This window comes from Pseudoliparis swirei, chromosome 9 (genome assembly GCF_029220125.1).
Source record: "Pseudoliparis swirei isolate HS2019 ecotype Mariana Trench chromosome 9, NWPU_hadal_v1, whole genome shotgun sequence".
Lineage (NCBI taxonomy): Eukaryota > Metazoa > Chordata > Actinopteri > Perciformes > Liparidae > Pseudoliparis > Pseudoliparis swirei.
The window spans coordinates 25,543,978-25,561,210 of NC_079396.1; the positions used below are offsets into that span (position 1 = coordinate 25,543,978).

The window sequence follows — 17,233 nt, forward strand, 5'->3', positions numbered from 1 at the left end:
CGCGCTGCGGCACATTAAAACATTAAATAGCAGAGTTTTTTCAGCGTGAGAAATACGATGTGTGGCGGGAGTGCGTGACGTAAGACCTAAATGTGTGACTGTCACGCTCAATGCGTGACACTTGAGAGCCCTGCATTAACACACCGTAGTCTCTGCTCGTTGTGTCTGTTTGAAAATCTTCTTCTGTTGCTGACTCCGGGACTCTTTGGGGTAAATAGGATGTGTATGCAGCGAATAGGTTTACAGATGCGCTCCTTAGCGCCATCTATCGTCGCGGAGTTTGAAAAGGAACCAACGCGCCTCGGCCCAAAATCAGAATTTCTTTTGCCGTGAGAAATTGGTTGTGTGGCGTGAGAGCGTGTGAAAACATGCAAAAGCGTGTGTCACACGGTCAAACCGTGAGAGTTGGCAGCTCTGCAATATTCTACTCAAAGCCTTGTTTCTTCTCATTGTCGAGTGCTATTTAAACCGCGCCGCCCAACAAAAAGAATGTCACCAGCCGCCACTGAATGAAACCGACAGAGAACCAGACAGCAAACATTAGCTCACACAGCGCTGTCATAGCTAGCATGTTTCAGTCTTATTTCAGTATGTTCAAACAATGTACCGAGCGTTACTAACATAAAGCCGGCAGCTGTTGGAATATTGCGGCTCGCAAACGTCTTTCTCTCTCACACGCGTAACAAGGACCATATATTTTCAAAAACGTAGAGACGACTTACTTGTTCTGGCATGAAGCTCTCCTCCAACGTCTCGTCCAACGTCTCCTCCAACGTCTCGTCTCGTCGCGTTGCCGCCTTGAATGCGAATTGCGCGCGTCGATTGATTCAAACGCGATAGATGTTTAGATTAATTAAAATTTACTTACCTTTTTCAGTTTATGTTCAGTCATTATAAAACATGTAAACAGTATGAGAAATTGGGGAGTAACATTTACTCTTCCCGCAGAGTTAATTTATTGTATGATTAAAATGTGTAACTTTTACTTAATAAAGTCTAGTAATCAGTGAAACGTATTAATACAATGTAGAATATATACCAATTAATTAAGTATAATTTACAACACCAACAATTTATTTTTTTGAGTGCAGCTCTATATCGGAATCTGATGCGTATATTGTGTAAATAAGATTTCGATCAAATGCAATCAGCCCGCAGTCCAACATAGGCTTAAATAAGTAAGAGTAATATTTATTTTAATAATTAATATGTGTAAGTATATGTATATGAGCTTATATGGGTGCACTCGGATTGATGACCGGAAAACGAAAGTGCTCATGAAAGCCCCACCTCCCACACGGAGTGTGTATACGTCCGGTGCGTTTTGGCACATCTCTCTCTTCTTCTTCCTCTTCTGATGAGGCAACCGACCTCTGAGCAGCTCCAGCGTCACGTTGTAAACAATCGGGGCGCCAGCAGCTGCGGCCGAATCGACCCGCTTCATTTGCGCAGCTGCATATCCCGCGTTGGTTGGAGACACACACACACACACACGCGCGCGCGCACACACACACACACACACGCACGCGCGCGCGCGCACACACACACACACACAAAGAGGACGGGACCGAGAGCTGCAGCAACAACACCAGAGCACCAGCTTCCTTTACCGCATCCTCCACCCCGACGCCGCTCCATCCATCCAGGCTGCCGCTACCGCAACCGCCGCTGCTGCCACTGCTGCCGCGGCGCGTTACCCCACACGCCCGCGCAGAGGAGCCGCACAAAAGGACATCAAGAGCCGGAGGAGCCTTTGCAGTGATGGTGCCGGGATGTTAACCGTGCGGGACGTTTATGAGGGCCGGTGAGCCGATTACGGGCGAGTTGTGTGTATATAGCCTCTGGCGAACTGCGGCCGGTCGTGGAGGTCGCGCGTCATGGTCGGACGCAGACTCTTGGGATGTAAGCCCCGGTTTGGCAAGCGAGGCGGCCGGCTCGGCGTCGTTCCCTATCTGTGCGCGGCGGCTGCGACCGCGGCCCTGCTGGCGCTGCTCTTCGTGGACCTCATCGAGTCATGGGTCACCTCCATCGGCATGAACACGGCGGTGGAGCCGCACGCGGGCATCATCCCCCCGCAGAGCGTGCCCCCGACCCGGCCCGAGGAGTTCCTGCTCATGCCCAGCCCGCTGGTGTGCCAGCGCGCCAAGCCGTACCTCATCACCATGGTGGTCTCGGCGCCCGCCAACCAGAGGGCGCGCCAGGCCATCAGGGACACCTGGGCAGGGGAGGTGGAGGTGAGGGGCCTGCGGGTCATGACCCTCTTCATGGTGGGCGTGGCATCTGACCCCGGCCTGGCCAAGCTCCTGATAGAGGAGGCCAGGGAGCGAGGGGACCTGATCCAGGGCCGTTTCCTGGACTCCTACTCCAACCTCACCCTGAAGACCCTGTCCATGCTGGGCTGGGCCCGCCGGTTCTGCCCTCAGGCTCACTTCATGGCCAAAGTGGACGACGACGTCCTGTTCAACCCCAGCGCCCTGCTGCACTTCCTGAACAAGAGCCGGAACCCCTACGAACAGGGAGACCTGTACCTGGGCAGGGTGCACCTCCACGTGGCCCCGGACCGCGACCCGGACAGCAAGCACTACCTCCCCTCGGGGGCCTACCCTCCTTCCGTGTTCCCGGACTACTGCAGCGGCACGGCCTACGTGCTGTCCCGCTCCGCGCTGCTGAAGATCTCCCTGGCGGCCTCGGCGTCGCCGCTGTCCACGCCTCTGCCCCCCGAGGACGTGTTCGTGGGCCTGTGCGCGCGCACCGCCGGAGTGCTGCCCTCGCACTGCCCGCTCTTCTCCGGGGGCCCCGGCGTGCCGTACGGCCACTGCTGCTACCAGGCCATGGTGTCCGTCCACCACGTGCCGCCCAGGGAGATGCTGCACTACTGGGCCGGCGTCCACACGTCGCTGCCTTGCTCGTGGCTGGGCCGGCGCGCCTCTCTGGGGCTCTGCAAGGTCAGGTCGATGATCGGGAGCGCGCTGGGCCTGGAGCAAGGCTTGTGATGGGGGGGGGGGGGGAGAGACCTGGACTCAGTGCGAAGCTTCAAATACTGTGAACAGCACTAAGTGCTCTTCAGGCTGTGAAATGTCCCTCTATTTATTTATTTATAGAGCTTTATTTTTTTATAAACACTTACGTTTTGTTTGTTTTTTCTTCTTTTTTGTGTGCAGAAAATATGATCGAGTCTTTTCTTTCATTATTACACTTATGGTAGATCAACATTGATCCAGTGAGGAAAAACAGCCACTTATGAGTAATACACACACACACACACACACACACACACATGCAACACCTGCAGTCCATCCAGCCGTGCAGGTCCAGTAGATGTTAGTCTATTACGACTCCTAAGTGCATGATGCTGCAAATAGTACAATAGATATATGAAACACAGGCTTCATGCACCCAGCGGGGGGGAATTATACGTATAAATATATATTCGCCGAAACCTTTTAATAGAACAAACACAGAGGAACTCTAAGCATTGTGTTTTTTCAGTAACAATAAGAATGACATTAGGATAAGTGCAGCCCGCTATTAATTTGAGTTTTTAAAAAATCATTTTGGAGGCTCGAAAAACTTCAACCGAGGTGACTGACAGCTACAGAAGCCTACAGAGTATTTATTACATATTTATTACCTTTATCTGTGCCGGTGGGATTAAGTAGAGCGTGAATGACACGACAGCGTGTAAATTGAGAGTGCACAATGTGTCGAGAAAGATGCGTTTGAACACGTTTGAATGAAGTGTCGTCACAAATAAAGCGCTCCGTGTCACACCGGCTCCGTCTGCCTGAAGTCCTTTGTTTAGTTTTTTGCATACAGGTTTGCTTTGTTTCACAGTTTCCGTTACTGTCCTTTTCTTCCGTCTCACAGCGTGTCAGACGGCTGCACACGACACGGCGCGTAGCGTTTTATTATCCGGGTCGACACCAGAAAGAGGATGTGGGCGACTCTCTGTTCTCCTTTGCACGACACGTTGCAACCAAACATAAACATTTTATTTCATTTCTCTTATCGTGATAATCAATGAGCTATTTGTCAATGTTTTATTGGTTCGTTGTCAGTTGCCTTCATTACCAATAATAGTTAAACTCCATGGCGCTGAGGCCATTACCTCTTTATAGGACTCGTGACCCGGTTACTCGAGATAAGACGATCGCTTTCACGCGAACGCTGTGGCTGAAGAACAATATGTGCATTTGATTTATTAACTTCTAAAGACGCTTTGATCGCAAGCCAAGTGCCCTTTGAGTCCCGGAGCCAAGGGCAGACGTCTCTACCACATAAAAGGAATCTAGCAAGCAAAAATGGCGTGGAATAAAGTTGCACGTTTTCGGCTCTAAAACTGCTCGGCCTTTTCAAAGAACATCAGTATGTTATGCTTCTAGTGGCACAACAAACTGTCCTCCATCATCAGGAAGTTCATCTTAAATCTCCCCCAGAGGCACAAGGAGTGCCTGGAGCCACTTACCGGAGTCATTGCGTCAGACTGGAAACCAGTTCAGGGTTGGTATGTGGAAGAACCTGTGACATTACGCTCAATAGCTGCAGACGCCAAACTGTAATCTGTCAAACGGTGGCACCTCTTCTTGTTGTCATTGTTATCATCATCGGCAGCTCCCAAAATATGCCCGATGAATTTTCTTGGAGGAATGCAACCCGTTCAGAAAGTCGCTCCTAGACCAGTTCCATGTGAACCGGTGTCCAAAAGTACGAGCACGTGTGGAGTATTAAATAACACTGACTATATAAAACATTGTACTAGTCACCAAAAGCATTACATGGCTCCGTTGGACAAGGACAAACATTTGTAAAAAGTGTGTTTGTTTATCAGCAGAGGGAAAAAGAAACAACTCAACACCAACTCTGGATCACTTCCTCGCATCGCCGTGACGACAGGAAGCGCTGCAGGCATTAAAAGCAGAATTGCTCACTCAATGCACTCAAACATCGATCACAGACCATGTAGCGCCACTGGAACGAGTCTTCACCAACAGTCTGAGAATATCAGCGTCTCTCGTTCCCTCGGTGGAGAGACATGTCTGAAAACATGTGTGTGTCCTTTATAATGAAGTTCAAAGCCCACAGGATGTCACGGGGCCTTTTCGGGCCGCACAAAGGGTTCTCCTCGTCTACTTTTTGAATCTGTCCAGAGCAGACTTCTGGCTCGATAACACCGCCTCCTTCGTCTCCTTCTTCTTCCTCTCTTTTTCAATCTTCACTCGGTCCTCCGCAGTTTTCCGGATATCATCCTGAGGTAAATAAGTCGCGAGAGAGAGACAGAAAGAGAGAGAGAGATGAGCCAAACACTGACGAGATAACAAGAAACATCACAATCCATCACTTAAAAATACACGACCGTTCAAAGGTTTGGGGACACCCAGACAATTTTGTGTTTTCCGTAAAAACTCTTTAACATTTTATTTATCAGAAGAATTGCAAAATGAATATAAAATAAAGTCAAGACATTGACAAGGACATAAATAATTATTTGTATTGTAAATATTTATGTTGTTCTTCTTGTGGCTCAAAGGAAGGCCAGTTGTATAGCTTCTCTCACCAGCATAACTGTTTTCAGCTGCGCTCACGTAAAAAGGGTTTTCTACCCCTCCGTTAGTCTTCTAAGGCGATAACACAATGTACCACTAGAACACTGGAGATGGGCCTCTACACACCTCTGTAGAGACTTCATTACACACCAGAGAATAGTCATTTACCACATTAACTATGTAGAGAGTATTTATGATTCATTTAATGTTATCTTCATTAATGAAAACAGTGGCTTTGAAAAATAAGGACATAACTAAGTGACTCCAAACTTCTGAACGGTACAGTATATATATATATATACACACACACTATATTGTGGATTACTTACCCTCTGGTCCTCATGAGCGACTTGTCTCTTGCGCCTTTCAACATTGCCGGACGAACTGCGACCCTTTTTCTTATACTTGGGAACAAATTTCTCTGTAGCAAGTGGGTCGAATCCCTGGGAAGACGAAACAAATGTTGTTAGGAGAACACACACACACACGCACACATTGGGTTTCCTAATATAAAGACACTCACCAGAGCTTGGACCCGGTCCTGGTGCTTCACATCGGCGGCGGCGCGGTCCACCATCCCCAGCTCGGTGGGGTCCAGGCTGATGAGCTCTGGCTGGACCTTCTCCAGCAGCGCCTTGACCTCCCACTCCTGTCTCTGCTTCGCACTGCGGTACGGATTTGCATCCAGGCCGTCGATGTTCGGCTCTCCCGCACCTGTGAAGGTAAACGAGGCAGACGGGCGATGGACAACGGGGCCAAATGCAAATGAGAACAGAAAACTGAAAGAAGGAAAGAGGCCATGCGGCAAATTGGTCAAAAGTGTTCCAATGGAGCCGGACCTGGGACGAGCATGCTGGTGAAGCCGTCTCCGTGCCCCACCCCGAGGACGTCCTCGAAGGGGCAGAAGTGCGTCCCCCACACAGTCTTTTGAACCCTGTGAGCCATGTAGGGCTTCGTCACCGGGGCGCTCCACACGTCTCTGTACACCTGCAGGGAGACGGACTCGGATGAGGAGACAAGAGGGCAGAAAGAAAAGAGAAAAACACCCCGAGACGCAAAGAGAGACGCATCGTCACGGGTCGTTTAAATATAGGAAATGTGCAAACGGCCAGCTTATTTTTATTCTTTTTTTCTATTTCCATGAAGTCACATTCTAGCTGGTAAAGCACTGTATACGTTTAAAGTATCGTTATTATCATGTCACACACACAAACTTATACGTTCCTCTAGGTTGAAAAAAGACATGCAGTCTAAAAAAATGAAATATTAAGATATATATGCTTTAAAAACTGACCACGAAATTAAAAATGGAGGCAAAACTAGCACGCCGCCACGTTAACTTGACCCAAACACGCCAGCTGATCCAACATTATTCGATACAAGTGTAGTCGTCCCACCTACATTCGCTACATTTTCTACGTGACTCGGAGAAAATGTAGCAAAGTTGTGTTGAGCGTTTCAACAGTCGGCTCAAAAAGGAAACATTTGAATGTGAATAGGACTCTGGACATAACGCCTCCCTCAGGTGTGTAACGTGTTGGGGATGGACTCCGATAGACGAGTTCATTCTCAGATAAAAAAGGGGAAAAATAGGAGAAATATAAATATTTTTTTAATTAAATAAATTCTGAAATTGTACTAGTTTCTCTGAGAAGGAAAATGTTGATCTTAATGATAAAAAAAAAAAAGAAGCAAAAAAAAAATGAATACAGCAGGTCGACTGTATAAATAAATAAATAATTAAAGATAATAATAATAATGCGTTTTCTTTAATATTATATAATCAAAGTGCTTCTCGGATCGACACTTCTTCCGCCAAACGATGTGCATTTGCTGATCGTGGTAAATATGCAGCTGTGTTCACTCGGCTCTTGGAATGCACCACTTCCTGTGAGCCGATCGTTAAAAACTAGTGTTGCGTCAAACCCCGACTCGGGCAGCGAGGAGGAAATAGTGACCTGAACAATGTCGCCCGTGGCCGCAGACAGCAGTCCCCTCTGGCTCAGGGACAAACAGGAAGCTCCAGCGGGCAAGAAGTAGGACTTGAGGGGCTTGAAGGTCCTAATGTCGTACACCTTCAGCTTCTTATCCATTCCAGATGTCACCATGTATCTGCAGAGGAGAACACACAACAGATTGCTCTCTGGTGGACGCTGGGGGAACTGCAGTTTAGGGGGAGCAAAAAAAGTTATTGAACCCGATAAATAAAGCGGTTAATCGTTTATGGATTTCTTTGACAAGTTGGGAAATTTCAACCACCCACTGTCCTTCCTGGGGGACACAGGCAATAAGTATAATGTACAGGCCATGACAATGGAACGCTGCCTTAATGAGGAACATGTAGTATTTTTGTAGTCATTAAAACAAAAAATACGGCGTTCAATAAAAACAAGTATTCAATTAGTTAACAAAGCAAAAATAAGAGGCTAGAGCCCCGGAGAACATTGTGCCAAAGTCCACAATCAAATCATAAACATCGGTTGTACTGATTTGAAAGCTGACGAGGTAAAAAAAAAAATCCCTTCAACGAGATGACGTCCGGGTTTCGAGACGCGTGGCGTAAAGTCCACAGACGCGATGTTTCACAAGGACAGGAAATGGAATTTTTAGAATTATTCATGCACCACATATGAGGCAGCCGGGTTTACTCTTTTCTTTTAATCTGAACTAGCTCAGGTGATGCACGTTTGCTCCCTCAGATCTAATCTAAAAAGTTGGATTACATCCATCTGTCTCATCAGAACTATCAAAGAAACACGGCAATATTCTATAAAAAAAGGATATATATATATATAAATAAAGATATTACATTTTGTATTTGGATAAAACATAAAAAGAGAAAAAGAACTTGTTGATCAACGCAGAGAAATAGCTTTTTATTGACTGTGACCTCGCATTGAATCTGCCAATCCATATCAATCCTGACAATAGCCCCTATTTAAGTTAATTATTATTTATGGACTTTCTACTGGCGGGTGACCGCGCCTCAGTGAGAGTCACAAAAATGCTCCCTTCGTCGTGCCTACGGTACAAAAGTTGTATGGAAGTTAATTAGTTACCTGATGAGCAGGTAACACCCTGCGTGGGAGCCGCCAGCAGCTGGCCGGAGGCCATTTCCCCCAAAACAATCTATATATAATTATGCACAGCTTCCTTCATCCTGAACAAATCCAAAATGCCCGTTTTCCTACATGAGAGCAACGTGTTTGTTTTTTTACGGTGACTTACGTTCCCGTCTTGTCCACAGCGATGGAGCGCACGCCGCCGTGGTGACACAGCATCTTGACGAGGGCCTCTTTCTGATTGGGCGTCCAGAGGGTCACCGTGCCGTTGGCGTGGCCCAGGTGGATGACGGCGTTGTGGGGGTTCTGGCACATCACGTCCAGCCGGCCCGTCTTGGTGCAGATGGCGGCCACCTCCTTCCCCACGGACACATCCAGGTACTGCAGGAAACTGGTCGCGCTCTGAAGACGGGAAGGTTTGGTCAGAGCTGGAGGGAAGTCGGTTGTTAAAGGATCAGCGGTTCCTGAACTTGGGGTCCGAGCCCCAACCACAGCGGGTGGGCCTGGGATACGTGTGCTGTTGAAAATTAAATTTGCCCATTTCTAACAAAAATATTACTAAAAATATATTTGTGTCATTCACCCAAAGGTTGTTTTTAATTTTTTTTGTAGTTCCATTCCGTTTAAACCTTGTTTTACGGCACAATTGCAGCAAAAAAGGCCAGGCTACACTAATATTATTATAATATTAATATTATATAATATTATTTTTGATAATTAATTTAATATTTAATTTAAAATAAAAAAATATTTAAAATTAATTAAATTTTTTGATAATTAATTTTTGATTATTAATATTATATAATATTATATTTGAAATTTCCCCACTGTGGGACAAATAAAGGAATATCATATTACTATGTACCATTTGAAGAATCAAATTCCAGTAGGAATGTTTCAAATATTTCCAATAAGTCTGTAAATAACAGTTTTTGCTCCAAAAAGGTTTATTTTTTTGTATCTAATGTGTTTTTTCCCATCTCCAGTCCTGAAGAAATCATAGAAAATGACTCCGCTTATAACTCGCCTGAAAAGTTCTCTTCAGTATCTAAGTATTTCAGTGATAGTAAAATGTCTCCACTTCGCCTGAAGGGGGCGCCACAGTGTCAGGCTTTGAAAACACGTCTTCTGGATAGTTTTGGAAACTCATATCGTGTTAACTGGATATTGTTTACACTTGTCGCCTTAGCCGACTGTTTGTGTGCAACTATGGCAACAACGGTCCTCTTTATCTTGTTAGTTTATAGGAAAAATGAACTTTTAACCAAAAGAAGAAGAAAAAGATTCATCACGTCAAGGTTTGTGACAAATTACGGCATTGCTATTGCGTTAATAGCGTCATAATAAACATCCATCACATCGTGTACAGACGGTTTTAAAGGGAACCCACCGCTGTGGCGAGCAGGAAGTGGTAGGGGAGGAACTGCATGCGGAGGACGTCGTTGAACTTGCGGATGCAGTGCAGCTCGATTCCTTTGGCGTCGTAGATGTGCAGCCACTTCTTCTGAGCCACGGCATACATGGCCTCGCTGTGGAGCCACCTGCACCAAAACACACACGTGTGTGTTTAGGATGATTTACATTCACATTTTTCCCGGAAGGTGAAGCGCGATGGAAATGCGCAAAGCGGCGCTTGGCGGATGACTCACTTCACGTCATTGACGGTCTCCATCACGTTGATCTCGCACGTGAGCTCTTTGGACTGCCAGTCGATGCACGCCACGTGGCCCCTGCGCCCGCCGAGCAGCACTTGACTGAAGCGGAAAAAACACACACAATTCAAACGTTTAAATCAATAATTCTACGCGATGGACTCTCTTGTCGAGCGACATGAAGTTAAAGCTGTTTGTGAAAGCGGTTTTTTGGAGTTTATAGCTTTAAAATAAGCCGGACCGACTCATATTTGTAGGTCTGGAAGCAAAGCTGAAGACAAAGCCGTCACACAGGGTTTGTACGAGGATGGAGAGATACTGACCGGCCAGTCTTGCTGTAATCCACTCGATATGGTCCAAACTGAGACAGTTTCAGATCAAAATGCTGAAGCAGAGAGAGAGGAAGAAACTAATTAATAAATAAAAGACAAAACACCTTTTAAATATATAGAATAAAAAGTCTTGTTCCACACAAACTGCAGTTTACTTGTTTTCTACAATTGCTCTTTTTAAAAAAATGATCTAAAAACAGGAATTAAACCCCTCTGGATTCGAAAAGCTAAATCCCCAAATAGTATCTCCTAATAAGAACAGAAAATAAACTGGGTACAAATCAACGTTTAAAATAAACATTCGACAATAAAAAAAAAGGTTTAAAGAGCCCAGTAATTAAATGTCAGAAGAGACATCTCTCTAGATCTACACGAGAGTCCCACCTTCGTCTTGGCTGTTATGTCGACAGACTCGGCGATGTCCTCCTGAGAGATCGTACAGGTGTCCTCGTCTTCATCGCCTTCTAGGAACCTGAGATCAGAAGAAATCACGTCGCCACCAGCAATATCTTAGAGGCATTCGTCATCATTTAATCTCTGTCACGTCGGACACCGTGACGCGGCGCGGCCAGACAACATTTAGAAATACCCAGCATCCTCTGGGAGCAGGAGGTCCAGACGAGCCGCTTGCTTCTGGCTCATTTCGGAGTTTTCTTCCGAGCGAGCGATCATGTCCTGCAGCTTGTAATGCTGGCGGCGAGGCTGCAACAAGAAAAAAAGGGGATTGAGACGCGTGTCGACTCCACGCATTTACTAGACATATTTAAAAAGAGACGCAGTGGGGAGCTTACCTTCTTCATTTTCTCTTTCCTCTTGAACTTCTGTAGCCTGTCCTCTGGAATAGGAGCAGGCCCGGGGAAACGATCCGATTTCTGAGATCAGAAGAAACGCACTGGATTTATTTTGTGAAACATTAAGATGAGGGTCAATTAATGTTGAGCCGGAAGATGCATCAATGCAATATCCACATCAGAGTACAGATTAAATATCATCTTTTGGCTGCAACGCCCGCTTCACAGTTCAAAGGGATGCACCACAACATTCAGTGGAACGCTCTTAAGACAACACGAGCCAAGTAGAGACCACAGTTTGTCAGGCTGAAAGACTGCGTGTCTGAGACTGTGTTGTGCAGCACCGGCGCTCCTCAACATCAGACTTCACCTACAACACGGAGTCGCACACATCCCAAGTTCTCTGATGACTCTGCGGATGGACAGGAGTGGACAACTTTGTGCAGTGGTGTGGGCAGAACCACCTGCAGCTGAACGCCACCAAGACCAAGGAGATGGTGGTGGACAACATAGATGCCATCTATAAGAAGAGGCTGAGGTCCTTCAATGTCTGCAGCAAACTCCTACGCATTCCAGTCTGTTGTTGCCAGCGCCCTTTTATGCTGTGGTGTGCTGGATGCAGGCGACCGACAGGCTGGTGAGAAGGGCAGGTGCTGTTGTTGGCATGGAACTGGACTGCCTCACATCAGTGGCGGAGTCATCGGACAGGCTGAGGAAGTCCTTTGTCCCCAGGGCATACGACTGTGTACAACACACACAGAGGGAGGAGATGGACTTATCTGCAGACTGCGACAAAATGGTCGATTTTGCCCCTAAAATTACACACACAGTGAAATTTTTTCATCAACTCGCGCGATGCGCGAGTAAATTAGCAGATTTCTTTTTTGTTATTAAATATATTTGTTGCTTACAACCAGAAGAAGAAGAAAGGAGACGAAAGAAGAAGGCAGGCCTGTGTGTGAGAGGGGCTAATGTGATGTGAAAAGAGGGAGACACAACGAGGGCGAGGGCCGCAGGTGAGAGGGTCCACGGGGGATCTCACCACCGAGCGCGGCCCCCCGTCCCCGAGTTGAATCTCTGGGTCAACTCAGCCGATCAGGAGCGCCGAGGATTTTGATAAGTTTAGGAAGAAATAAGATGTCGACAAATCATACACGAACATATAAAAGTAAACAATGAACTGATTTTGTATCTTTATAGATCATTTCATTTCCCAAATATCTGAAATCCCCTAAAGCAATCAAACAAGCATCTCTAATCATCACATCATCATACCCTAGATGGTATTGAAAAGAGACCGTGCTGCATAGTAATATTTATTTTGATCCGTTCCTAAGAGAGAAACTGCTTTCTAAATGCATTCAATCAATGGGTGGGGGGTGGTGAGTGTGGCTCACCGTGCGCCGCGCATCACAAGAACATGTCGGCGCTCGCGGCGCTCGCGCTCTGTCGAGCGAGCCGTTGATGACCGACCGGAGATTCCCGGCCAGCTGCTGATCACTCACTCAAGCTCGACTTGCCAGATAATAGATGGTGGCGTAAGCTGCAAAAACATTTTTTTGGGGGAGCACGACCCCCGTATGACCAGGAAAAACCTGTGCCCTAAATTTTTTTTTGCTGCGCTAAAATTTTAAGTTAGGGGCCACTGTGCTCCTAGTAAAAAAAGTTAGTCTGGAGCCCTGCAGCTCTTTATTTTTTCTATCCCACTGTCCATCTTTTAATCTTTTTACTAGCCCATTGCACAGATTATACTATTTATATCACTTATATTCTCCTATGTATTGTCCTTTTCTACCTAAATTTCCCTCGGGATTAATAAAGTATCCATCCATCCATCCATCCATCCATTTCACAGTTACACATGTAATATGATAATTTGATTCAGATTAATAATATACTGCATTGGAAATGTATATTTCCAATTGATTGAATCGAGCATCCAAAGAAAAAAACACAAGTCTCACTCGACGTAAATGTAGTGACTGAATGAAGAGCTGGAACAAGATGATAAAAAGTTACTTCAGCAAAAGCAAAAATGGGAAAATATTTTATCAAACTGTTGAATTCAGAAAATTACTCCTTCCAAACAACCTTGACACACACATGCGTACTTCAGGTTTGATGTTGTACACACACACACGTCCATATGCAACAGAAATAGACTGAACCGTACCATTAGCCAGTAGATTCCCACGTTCTTTCATGTATGCACGTTTTTTTAACTTTATACTGCACCGAAATGTAAGGATATATATATAAATAAATATTTATTAAGGATGCAAATATATACATCTTTAATATATATATTTAATTAGTATTTATACACATAAAATGAGGATGCATATATATATATATATTATATATGCATGCATCTTATTAAAAATAATATATATATACACATATATATATATATATATATATAAATAAATATACACATATATATACACACATGTGTATATATATTAGACATTTAATGTTAGCAGCATGACAGACACAAACAAGCACTTCCATTCACTCACCCCTGATATAAATTGTTTTCCATCTCCTTGATCTTCATTTTCTTTTCTTTTCTTTGCTTTCGGTGTCTGTCGCTCGGTCTGCTCTCCGTCTTTCCTCACTTTGTTTTCATCTTTCCCCTCTTGCTGCTGCGGAGGAGGAGGATCCTCCCAGTAACGAGCGGGAGGCTGTTGAAGAGGAGAAAATAACTTTGAAAACAAGAGCCGAGTGAATGTGTGCCCAGAAACGGCGCCCCGTGCACGCGCGCCGCTCGCGTGAGCTAGCTACGTGACGCTCGCAAAGCTAACGCGACGTAGTCTGCGTCAGTTTGAAAAGCGCCGTGCTCGTGTCTCTCGGCTGTTGACGCCGACAGTTAAAACACTCTTCATAATGATTTAATCGTGATTACCTTCTTCTTTTTCTCCACGTGTGTAACAGTCAACGCTTGGCCGCCGGGAGACGCCATCTTTGTTGTATACGTTTTTTACTTCCGGCGACGTCGCTTCTGAATGCGTCACTTCCTGTTGCTCGGTGTATTTTAAACGTTGAATAAACCCGGAAATAGTACTTTTGACATTTTATGAATACATCATATTCCTCTGCCTTCATACTTATTTTGTTAGTGAGGTTTTTGTTTGTATTAGAAACATTTATTTAACTAAACAATTTCAAATCAAGGTCCACTTTCTAGCTTTATCAAATACTTTCAGTGGCATGAGCACAACAAAAAAGTAGGCAAACCAGTACTGGACTTTTTAGTTCAATACAGATAAAAAATATATTTTAAGATCCGTTTATTTCGTATATTAACCATATAAGCAGATATGTATCCATTTATTTTACATACAAATGTAAAGTACACAGACGTTTTACAATATTGAAGATTATAAAACATAATTTAAAAAATATGAGCAAAAGTGCTCATGAATCACTTAAAACATGTCTTTGGTATATTTGTACAGTAGTTTCTTGTTACAACATTTGCGATAAGCATAAAAAGGCCTATGTTGATTTATTGTTGATAAGATTGTCAAAGTATTCTCATACTCTGGTCAGATGCTCACTACATTTCGTTGTCTCAGTACTTGAACTCTGCAATGACAATACAATTGAATCTGAATCTGAATCTTTTGATAACTTGAAGTACAAATCTATACCAAATTTCTAGATGCGATTTTGTACTTTGTTGGCATATTAGGGCCGTCCTGTGGTAGAAATGTCTGTGGGAATTATTGGATCAAATTGAAGCTTTTTTAATCAGTGTATCCCCGGATTGAAATGTTTTTCAAAACAAATTTTTAACAATCGATTAGTTTTATGTTAGATAATAAATCAATACATTTGATAGAGATATATAACCAATTTGACTTGTTATTTAAATTAATCTTGTCACTAAAAGGTTGCAACACATTGGGTTCTCATTTGGCCATGTGCTCCATTGTTGAACTTCCTCTCTGCAGGGCAAGTGCAAGTAAGATGTGCCAAGACTCTTAATCACAGAGGGAAAGGGTGATTACCTTACACACACTGAATTATGTCTTTTCCGTTAAAAGAACACACCAGCTTGGTTGTATAACCATGTAATCTGACCACAAATGCACTATGCAATACGTATTTTAAGTTGAAATCATATGCACACTGTAAAGTCATTTCCTTGAATGTGGATGCAGTATTTTCAAGTTTTTGTGTGTAAAACCTTTACTTTTTAAACTTTAACCCTTTAACTGCTTGCTCTATATTTTGTGAGCGCACAATTTGAGTCACTATATATCTCATTGCAAAATGTATTGACCTTAACTTAACCTGATTGAGCTATCTCTACTTGGTTGAGGCACATCATTGTAAAAACATCGACTGGATGTCACCGTGTCTTTAAGAAGTACGCCTTCTCAGCTAGCCTCTTCACAGGAAGTTAGCAAGCCACATTTTCAAGGTAAGTGAATTTATTCTGAATATTACAGCACTTGAAGTCTTATAATAATTTCCTAAAAACGTGCTTTACCAAACGGTTGAATTATTTGCTTTGAAATAAAACACATCTGATGATTCATTGTTCTAAATATGATAAATGTAATGTTATTAAATCTTTTATATGCAAACATTATTTCATAAGTATGATTCTTTCCTGTCAAAAAAAATAGTTGTTATCGAACGGTTGATTTGTCATTTTATGGTAAACGTAGTCATTCTAAGCTAATAAATGTAATTATTTCTAATGAAAGAAAAATACATATGAATATTAACTAATGTTAAGCTATATGTAATGGTATTCCATTAAATGTTTGATGAGAAATATTGATTTCGTAAATGTTTTCAGAATGTTTTGGTAAAAAGTAAATAAAGTAAATATCTTGAATAAGTATGTAGGAGTAATACAACTAATTGAAATTGAAATAACTGCTGTCTCCTCCGTGCAAGACCCCATCTTTTATACGACCTCAGAGACAATCCACATCCCCAAAGACCAAGTCTTCTGAGTGACCGATTCGATTTGGCCTGTCCAGGACCATAATCTTAAGTCATCGGTTCGTGACCTTTTCCCATGACCATAAATGGAGAGAGAACCAACCATAAAAGGAAAGAGAACTTCTAAACACATTTTTCCTCTGACAGTAAAAATTAAATGAAATATTTTGGTATAATAACATATTACTAGCATTATAAAGTACATGGTTTATAACTTGTTTTCCTTTCTGGTTTTCAAACAATAGATCAATGCTAAATCCTTTTACGGTGGAAGGCCACGCAAGTTTCCTGCACTGACACTGGGGATACCTCTTTTGATTCAATGGATGATAGAGATGTGCATTATGGTAACTGTGAACATTGGCCTCTACACTGTGACAATCGTGGGAGGTGCAACATGTGTCCAAAGGGAGTGTTGAGATGGAAATGTCAGAAGTGCAATGTTTTCCTGCAGGAAAAGGTTGCACTTCTGACATAGCATTGTTGGTTTGCATTCAAACACATGTGTTTGTAGCTAATTATGAGAAATAAAGTGGATCTAATGCACAGTTGAGGAATGTTGAGAGTAAAATGTTATAAATGCAATGTTTTGTCTGTGTATTGCAGTGTTCCCTTTGTTTGAATGAAAAACAAGATAGCATATCACCGAACATGAGACATGTGAAGTGTTTCTAACATGTATGCTGTTTATTACTGCCATAGGTTAGCATTGTATTTGACTAATTCTATTGTTTTGGTATTTGTATATATTTAACTACTTTTACCATGAACTGAATTCTTGGCAGTTTAGACACCTGTATTTACAAAACTGTGAGGTCTGTTAAAGAAACGTTGGGAGATTGTTATTACTGCCCCAAAGAATAACAAAATGCAACAAACTTCTTTTTCCAT

General features: G+C 43.6%; 2 protein-coding genes across 2 annotated transcripts; one reads left to right on the top strand and one right to left on the bottom strand.

Moving 5' to 3' along the window:
- Window positions 1–1,173: 1,173 nt before the first annotated feature.
- On the top strand, window positions 1,174–3,773 carry b3galt4 (UDP-Gal:betaGlcNAc beta 1,3-galactosyltransferase, polypeptide 4). Its single transcript, XM_056423789.1, has one exon. It carries the CDS (start codon window positions 1,878–1,880, stop codon window positions 2,991–2,993), a length of 1,116 nt encoding a protein of 371 aa, XP_056279764.1. The 5' UTR covers window positions 1,174–1,877; the 3' UTR covers window positions 2,994–3,773.
- Window positions 3,774–4,797: 1,024 nt separating this feature from the next.
- Window positions 4,798–14,354, bottom strand: wdr46 (WD repeat domain 46). The gene is made up of 14 exons (XM_056423788.1): window positions 14,286–14,354; window positions 13,900–14,064; window positions 11,381–11,461; window positions 11,179–11,291; window positions 10,974–11,061; window positions 10,581–10,642; window positions 10,255–10,359; window positions 9,996–10,146; window positions 8,772–9,007; window positions 7,502–7,655; window positions 6,383–6,530; window positions 6,067–6,257; window positions 5,873–5,986; window positions 4,798–5,246 (listed from the first exon to the last, which is right to left on the bottom strand). The coding sequence occupies exons 1-14, from the start codon at window positions 14,340–14,342 to the stop codon at window positions 5,127–5,129; spliced, it is 1,785 nt and encodes a 594-aa protein (XP_056279763.1). The 5' UTR covers window positions 14,343–14,354; the 3' UTR covers window positions 4,798–5,126.
- Between the last annotated feature and the right edge of the window lie 2,879 nt (window positions 14,355–17,233).

Excerpts from the sequence above, each read along its gene's own strand:
- b3galt4 (XM_056423789.1), top strand. The coding sequence starts at position 1,878 with ATGGTCGGACGCAGACTCTTGGGATGTAAGCCCCGGTTTGGCAAGCGA.
- wdr46 (XM_056423788.1), bottom strand. The coding sequence starts at position 14,342 with ATGGCGTCTCCCGGCGGCCAAGCGTTGACTGTTACACACGTGGAGAAA. Across the intron at positions 5,987-6,066 it reads AGGACCGGGTCCAAGCTCTG|GGATTCGACCCACTTGCTAC; the intron begins GTGAGTGTCTTT and ends TCGTCTTCCCAG. Across the intron at positions 5,247-5,872 it reads TCGCTCATGAGGACCAGAGG|GATGATATCCGGAAAACTGC; the intron begins GTAAGTAATCCA and ends TATTTACCTCAG.